We start from the raw sequence: 8,764 nt of genomic DNA on the forward strand, positions 1-8,764 counted from the left end.
AACATTACCAACAATTTGCAAAACTTACCGGAAGCAGAGTTGACTAGAGACTTAATTGTGGCCAGGATTCTGGAAGAAAACCAGAGGAGATTGTCTGAGAGGAATGACACAGCAACTTCTAAGAGTGTGCCAAATCAACAAACGAAGCCTGATGTGCGTGGGCTGGAGCAGGCAGCTTCTTCGAGGGAGGAAAGAAAATGTTTCTACTGCAAAAAGATTGGACATCTGCAGAGGCATTGCAAGCTTTTGGCTGCTGAGAGAAGCAAGCAAGAGAGCAGATGGAAGCCACAGCACGATCAGAGGCAGAAGCAGTCCAAACCGCCATTTTTGAAGGACAATAGAAATGATAATAAGGGGTTTGCAACCATGATAAAAGAAAAACAAAATGCAAACTCTAAATGGCTTGTAGATTCAGGAGCTTCGTCCTCCATGTGTAATAATATTAACTTGATAAGTGAAAGAAAGCCAGCTAATGTAAATGCTGTAGTTTTGGCTGATGGGAATGAGCTTAGTACTATAAATCAAATGGGGACAGTTTACATTCCAGGGCTAAAAGAAAACTTTACTGATGTTTTGCATGTAAAGGAATTAGAAAACAATTTATTATCAGTGAGCAGATTAACAGACAGAGACTACACAGTCACATTTGAAAAGAATTTGTGTAAAATAACCTTGAATGGGGAACTGCGTGGCATAGGTTTGAAAAAGGATAAGCTTTATTTCTTGGAGGAAAATGTTGATAATTATAAGGTTGAAAATGCTAACAATATTGATAATGTACCAATGCACAAAGACTGCATACATGAGCTCCATAGAAAATTTGGCCATGCTAGTTTCAAGTGTTTAAAGAATTTAATAAGCATGTGTCCAGATCTAAAAGTAGCAGAATGTAAAAGTCACTTAGGGCCGATACAGACAGGCCAAAATAAAGCTGCTTCAGGTCACTTTGGAGGTATGCCGTTTAAATGACACATGCATCTTATGAGGCCAGAAGCTGCTCCAAAGCTGCACTCCAGTCCTTAGGATTGGAGCATGGCTTTGGCGTGGTTTCTGGCCTCTTAGGAGGCATGGATCATTTAAACAGCATACCTTCAAAGTGACCCGAAGCAGCTTTATTTTGGCCCGTCTGTATGGGGCCTTAGATTGTACTGTTTGTAATCAAGTGAAGGTCAGAGCTTTTCCAGTTGCTAAGAAATCCAAAAGAATTGCTCAAAGACCATTTCAGTTTGTACATGCAGATGTAGCCCAAGCTAATTGTTTGTCTCTAGGGGGAAGCAAGTATTTCCTAGTAATTGTGGATAGATATTCAAGGTATGCTTTTGTAAGAATATTGAAAAATAAGTCTGATGCTGGGCAAAGTTTAAAATCATGGGTAAGAATGGTAGAAAGACAATTTGATAGCAAAGTAGGAACAATTGTTACAGATAGAGGGGGAGAATTTTTAAACAACCAGCTGTATAATTGGTTTCAGAAGGTGGGGATAAGACATGAAACCACCAATCCTGCTTGTCCAAGTGAGGATGGTTTAGCAGAAAGAAAAATCCAGTAATTCTAATGCCAGAAATCAAGTAGCATTTCTATGGATTGCCCTCACTTGCATGTGACATAAACCAGTGATTGTTGTTGTTGTGATATGCCTTCAAGTCATTCTAATGGGCAAACATTTTATGTAAGGCTCAATCCTTTGTGCTGTGGGAACTCCAAACTAGGGGCTGCTATTAACTTTTCTGGGTTGCTCTTTACAGGGAAGAGTCTGGTCTAAACAACAGCCAGGTGCACCTTGGGCCTGCAGATCCCAGCTCACTTTTCCTGGAAGCCAAGGATCAAAACAATGGTGAGGACAGATAAAATAAGGCTATTATGAATACCACTGTTGCTTAGTATAGATCTGTTATCAAAAAATAGCCATTTAAGAACGGTATGTACTGCTGCCATACAGTTCTTAATACGTCGTAATATATTTTCTTACTTCCAAAAAAATCATTTTCACAATTTTTCACCATTCTTGAAATAGTATGTTCTACCTATATTTTTCCCCTGAGGGGCTAATAAGAGCTTTGGGGATGGAACAGAAATGATTTGTATCAGGGAAATTGAATTCAAAGTGTTAAGCACACTTTTTCCTTTCAAATTCTGTGCCTGATTAGATGTAAAATTTTATTTTTTATGTAGAGTTATACGTTTTTGTACACATGAATATTTAACAGATCACCTAAAGCAAAGACTAAGCAAAAATAAAAAACATTTTAGTGCCACTTTCCATGACCAAATTGATGCAGTGACCATATGGTCTGAACAGATTCTGACTGACACTTTCTGAAGAAGATGTGTGGTTGCTAATAGTGTGTACCCAGTTTGAAACTGAACCTACATAAGAACATAGAAGGAACCATACTGGGTTAGACCAGAGGCCTCTAAGAATCTCCCTAATAGCACAATAGCACCCTCCTGCACATGTCCTCCAGCCAATAGTTGTGAGAGCCATACTGCATAAGTGAAGGCTTATGAATTTGGCATTGAAAGCAGCCCAGGGTTTGTCTTCATTTGTCAGAACACTCTGGTATGCTCCTGGAGTATTCTGGCTGTAAATTTCCCTTATTGTCTATGCTCTCTCTTATGTGACAATGGGAGGCTGCCTTCCTACATAGTCCCCATTTGTCACCCGGGGCTGTTGCTGAGGTCACAAAGAGATGCCTAGCCATTTTATAGATGCTGGATACCTTGTTCTGACTGCTGTGACTGAGTGACTCATGCCTGCAGTGACAGTACTAGATGGTTTGCAGGGATCATGTGGGAAGGCAGCCACCTGCCATCACTTCAGAAAGAGCTGAAAACCCAGAGCAAAAGGCAATATTTTTAAATTCAGTTTAAGAGGAAGAAAGGGTGAATCAAGTGCTGACATCGTGAACACAGCCTGCGGCCAATTTGGGATATTGGTCCTGCATCATGAGCCTGTGGGGAATTCAGAGAAAATAATCCATGTAGACAAGCCCTCAGATTATCAAGCACCACTACATCTTGTTATAAACAAATTCTAGAGCTTGTACACTGTATGAAGAAGCACTTAACCTGTACTAATGCTTGCAATTTGCATAGTGGATTGTTAAAGCTTGGACTATGGAGAAGCAACTACGCCAAATAGTTCCATTACATGCCAGAGCCATCTGATTTGGTTAATGAAGATTTATTCAAAATCTCTTATCAGAATAATTGCATTGTTGGATAGGCATGTAAATCCTTGCTTGTGAAACCTCAAACTTCTGTTGGTCTTAATTTGTGTGTATGCTTTTTGCATAAATGACACAAATGGTGTAGCTAAGCTATATTAGCTGCTGTCACTGCATGGATTTTTAAAACGTCAGAAGCAAAGGAGAGCCTTTTTATATATTTTCTGTTTACCCAGGCAGACCTTCTGTGCTTTCTGTGGGTGGGTGTTTTGCTTCAGAGGGGAAAAAGACTAGTTTTGTGCAGAGACATTTGCACAACTTGCAAAAATCTTGGGGAAAAACCCCCACATCCACCAACTTGATCTCATGCCAGATGCAATAAATTCCATAGTGGTTAACAAAGTTGATAGGCTATCTTACTGTGTCAGCTTATCTTGACAAGAACAAGAACAAGTATATACACATATATGCTCATGTATAAGTTGAGAAAATTATTCATATTTAGCAGGATTGCATCACATTCTGAAATCAAAGACAGGTTGCATCTCCACTCTTAGATAGAAATACTGCTTGAATTTTAGGATGCTTCTAAGTCCTAGTTGTGACCACGAGGTGTGAATTAGGTAATAAGTGTGTATAAGTGTGGTGGGGGGCATTTAGGGAACATGGTGGTCCTTAGACAGTGCGGTGTGTGCTGTTAGGTGACTTCAAGTAATTTCTGACTTATGACAACCCTAAGGCGAACCTGTCTTGGGTTTTTCTTGGCAAGATTTGTTCAGAGGAGGTTTGCCATTGCCTTCCCCTGAGACTGAAAGCATGTGATTTGGCCAAGGTCTCCCAGTAGGTTTCATGGCCAAGCTGGGAATCAAATCCTGGTCTCCAGATGCTCAAACCACTCTGCCGTGCTGGATCTCAGTCCTTCTATCTAACACTTTCCCTCAATCCCTCCCTCTTTCTTTTCTGTTCACAGAACGTGACACTGACTCAGATAGTGACCTCTCTCTGGAAGATGACCAGAGTGGATCCTATGCCTCCACCCACTCCTCAGATAGCGAAGAAGATGAAGAATTTGCCAGAGAACCCTGCTGGGAGAACTTACTGTGCCCCAACAATGAAAAGCTGCCAGCACACAGCACTCCAAAGGGTAATGCTAGGAATGTCTTTTAACATCTCCAGGAGCCCTCTAATGGTGGACAAATGGGGAGGATGGATCTCATTCTGGATGAGAATTTTTGTCAACATATTGAGATTCCACCTCTGGGCCATCTATAATAGATTTTGGACTGTTCCTCTTGCTTATGCTTTTACATATGTATTTTTTGCAAGTAGTAAATATTCTGGCCTTCCTACAAAGTAATGTTTGGCAATCATGATGACTTGCAATACTGCAAATTTATAGGACCTGTAAAAATATTGTGGTGGAAGTTGTTAATTTGTATAGTATTATAGGAGCAGACCCATGAGCAAGTCCTGATAAGAATGTAGAATCGTCTCATGAAGACTGACTGTTAGAATAGCGCTGACCCTCAAACTCAGTATTGTTATTGGACTGATTTTGATGGATTTATACGCAACCTTTCAATATGCTTCCAGGTATGTTTTTACAGTCTTAGTTTAATTTTTTTAATATAAGATTTATAACAGAAGAAGTTGAAGCAAGAATGTTAAAGGACCACAGTATCATAGAACAGTATGAAAGTACCATATATACTTGTGTATAAGTTGAGAAAATTATTCAAAAAAATTGACCCCCAAAAACCTGGGTCAACTTATGTATAGGTCAATATGGGAATGTTTCCAGGCCCAAGGAGAGAGCCTTGGTGGAAGAGGAAGATGGGCAAAAGCTTACCTCTCAAGGATCCTTTGCCTCCCTGTTTTCCCAGGGGGCACTGGTGGAGGAGGAGGAGCGAACGCTTGCCCCTCAAGGCTCCTTCACTGCCTAGCTCTCTCCCAAGGAGAGGACTGGGCAGTGGAGAGGAGAATGGGTGAACGTTCACTGTGGACCTGAGAAGCCCCATGCTGAGTCCCAAAATTTTACCCTCAACTAATCCACAGGGCAAGCCAAATTTAATAATTTTGCACCCCAAACCTCACCTCAACTTATACATGACGTCGACATATAGCTGAGTATATATGGTAGTTAGTGGAACTAAAAACAAAAATTAAGCAGCATGAGATAATGCAAAGAAGATTTTAAAAATGTATGGTTTTTTTAATGCATTTACCTGACATTTCAGTGACATCCAGGTAGGCACCAGAGAAGCCTTTATGAAGAGAGAAAAAGAGAGAGAGTTCCATAATCAGGGTGCCACCACTGAGCAGACCCTTTTCCCTATAGTCACCTGTAGAGTACCTGAAGCAGGTACTCTGCTGAAATGTTAGCATGTACACATAGAGACATATGGAGACAAATAGTTCTTCAGGTATACTAGTCATCCTTTCTGTTTTAATACATTTTGTATTCCCTAATTCTTATGATTTTTTTTGGTAACCTAACTCTAAACCTTGTTCTATTGCTTTTCTGGGATTTTGAAAACATTTCCAGTCTGATTGCCTGGTTCAAAAGATAATTCTCAGGGAATTACCTCAAAAGATAATTCTCAGTCCTGTTTTCCCATGAAGAGTGTGTTCCAGTGTCTTTGGAGTGCAAATCTGCCAGTTACGTTTTTTCTGGTATGGAAAAAGAAGCATTTGGGCTGGAGAGGCTTTCTGTTCACTCACCTGGTGCCTTACTCTGAAGGGTTCTCAGAATGAGTCATTGGACTGGTAGCTATTCCAAGGCATCACATCTCCTTTCTTTCTTGGGTAGTGGGGTTTTCTGATATGCCTGCCGGATGCCTTGTTCTGAGGAGTCCTTGGAACTTGCTAACAGCCCTACTGGTGGTAGGAAGACTGGCAGCCCTCCTGATGGTAAAGTAGGAGGTGCCCAATTCAGTGCTTGAAGTGAGGGTTACACTGTGCCCTGCTCAACCTTACTACTACAGTTTCACAAGGAAGAATTCCAGAACTGTGGATGCAAGATGAATGCCTTTGCCTACCACCTCATAGTAATGTAATTTTCTTTGGATCTAAATTATTTTTCTGTCAAACATTTCTGTCTAAATTACAACCCCTTTGATAGTCTCTTTCTTGTTTATCTTTATGTGATTTGGCTGAGCTTCTTCACAGGTCCTTAAATGGCAAGGAAAGCAGAAAGGTCCCAGTGCTTACTATTCAAACCTATGCTTCTTTTCTCTGTTGTCCCCAGTGGAAAACCTCTCTGGTCCTGGCAAACCTTATTGGCCAGGTGACTTTATGACCACTGCAAGCGAGAGTGATGGGCATGCTGGCTCGGAGAAGTTACGTGTGGAGCCAGTTGGCAAGATCGATCGGCTGGGACCACCAGAAGAGATACCTAGGGAGAATGGGGAAACACAGATCAGGGAGGGCATCTTGGGCTCACTGCCTCACCCTACTGCCCAGCCCCAGAAAAGTAAGGACGTTTGACTTGAAATACAGTAAATCTACATTCACTCACATGCCTTCCTAATTTTTGTCAATTTCCTCTCTTTTAGATGTCTCAGTAAACTCCACTCCAACCTAAATTTGATCTAGTGTTTTAGCAAAAAGTAGGCAGAAAACATCTAAGCAATTAATGTTGTTTCAGATCATAAGATTTAAGATAAAATTGCAGAACTTGCCCCACTCCCATAAAAACTCATCAGATCTTTTGAACTTACCTCTCTAGGATCATTGAAAATAGCTATCAGTTTGCAAACTGTACTTTTTTGGATTACAGCCTCAGAACCCCCAACCAGCATTGTCAGTGAGGGATTCCGGGAGTTGTAGTCCATGATCTGCCCTATACCTAGTCAGTTTTTAGATACTTCTAGCTTTTTTGTGTAGTGGTGTCTTCTGATGGGTTTAAGCAGAAATACTCTTTCCCCTGTCCTTCCCTGGAAATGCTAACAATTGTATGTGGGACCTTTCATGAGACACAAGTGCTCTATAATTGAGCTTTGGTCCTTCATCTAAAGAGAAGATGCTCCCTAGATTTGAACCTTCATTGTGGACAAAGAAATATAAAGAACTTCCTTTTATACTAAGTCAAAACATTGGTCCACTTAGCCCAGTGTTATCAACACTGACTGGAAGTGTCTGTTCAGAGTTTCAGACAGGGTTCTCTCCAAGCCCAAGATGCCAGCACTGAATCTGAGCTGTATTTATTTGCAACTCCTGTGCTATAGGCTCTCCACAACAACACAGAGCAATTGCTCCTGTGCAAGCATAGCTGATTGGAAGAGAGTACAGGAGATGCTGGAGGGAAGGAACCTATTATGGGGGGATTGCAGGTGTTTTAGGAAGGTGAGGCAGACCTTCTTTTCTTGGTCACACTGATGTGAATATGTATTGCCTTTATGCATTGCAATCCAGTTAGTTACTTACATAACTTGTGCTACACATATGGAGTGTTTTTTCTCCCCTTTTGTGCAATGCATAATGGTCATATGCAACTGACACTGGCATAAACAGAGTTCTGCATGTGGTAGCACATTAATGTATATGGAGTAGTGAATGAATGTGTATTGCCTATATGGATTGCAGTATTGTAATTGCACAGTGGGTTGTCATCTATGCTCATTGACCACTGATCCACATACATTCTGCTTTGCTGGTATGCATATAGGGTATTTTATATAATGTAATTCCATGGGCAGATATATATACTGCTGAAGCAAAGTATGACCTTGGCCATTCTGTGGTGGCACATTTCTAATTAGGGGCAAGCTAGATCTGACATTTATCATGTAGTTTGCTCTCATGTAGCTGGGTTTTAAACAATAAATAAATAGCAAATTGATTCCATGATGTGTTGAAGGTGGGAATTTAATCCTGGGCTTCCACAGACTTGATTGGAATTGCTCCAGTCCTACATGCCTTTGCTATTTGAAATGTAAGAGAAGTTGTTACTGCTGCTAGTGGGAGCTTTCCTCCCACTGTGAATAGAAGGTGTGCATGCGTGTTTGTCTGTTTGATTCCACTCAGGACTGTGATGTGGACTGCTTGGCCCCATGCTATAATTCTCATTTGTCTTAGCATCTCCTCTACCTGACATACTTTGCCAGCAATAGAAAAGCAAATGAAGTGACAAATACAGTGTGGTCCTTTGGCCTTGGCCAAGTGCCCGCAGCAGGGATTGTTTCTTTTGACTCCACCACATTCTTTCCCCAGGCATCCTGAAGAAGAAGTGCTTACCCCCAATAAGTGAGAAGAACAGCATCCAGCGCATCCACAACAAGCTCTCCAGCTGCCGCTCAGGGATGGTATCATCCCACGGCTCTTCAGGCAGTGATGGCAGCCGTGGGGGTGGGGTACCCCGGCCCCGCCAGACGCTACAGGAGCAGCTCAATGGCTTGACGCCCATCACTATGAGCATAAAGACTGGCACAGTGGATGAGGACTCTTCAGGCTCTGAGTGAGTATGGCAGAGCCTTCTACTTGGTGAGCTCTGCTTGGCAGCTCATACATGAGCCCTCTACCTTTGTATGTGGATCTCCTTCATACACAGCACACCTGGTGCCTCCAGTCCTTCTGGGCTGGTACAGTATATTTCTTAC

At 41.6% G+C, this 8,764-nt stretch overlaps 1 protein-coding gene across 1 annotated transcript in view; it reads left to right on the forward strand.

The window, feature by feature from the left end:
* Positions 1-8,764, forward strand: part of CELSR2 (cadherin EGF LAG seven-pass G-type receptor 2) — a 132,018-nt gene that overhangs the window by 109,512 nt on the left and 13,742 nt on the right. The window contains exons 31-34 of the mRNA XM_089518291.1: positions 1,746-1,834; positions 4,138-4,311; positions 6,415-6,639; positions 8,379-8,622. Coding sequence (XP_089374417.1) covers positions 1,746-1,834; positions 4,138-4,311; positions 6,415-6,639; positions 8,379-8,622 — 732 coding nt within the window. The remainder of the gene's footprint in view (positions 1-1,745; positions 1,835-4,137; positions 4,312-6,414; positions 6,640-8,378; positions 8,623-8,764) is intronic.

This window comes from Sceloporus occidentalis, unplaced genomic scaffold (assembly GCF_023333645.1).
Source record: "Sceloporus occidentalis isolate IW3139 unplaced genomic scaffold, rSceOcc1.0.p SCAF_3, whole genome shotgun sequence".
NCBI classification, from domain to species: Eukaryota; Metazoa; Chordata; class Lepidosauria; order Squamata; family Phrynosomatidae; genus Sceloporus; species Sceloporus occidentalis.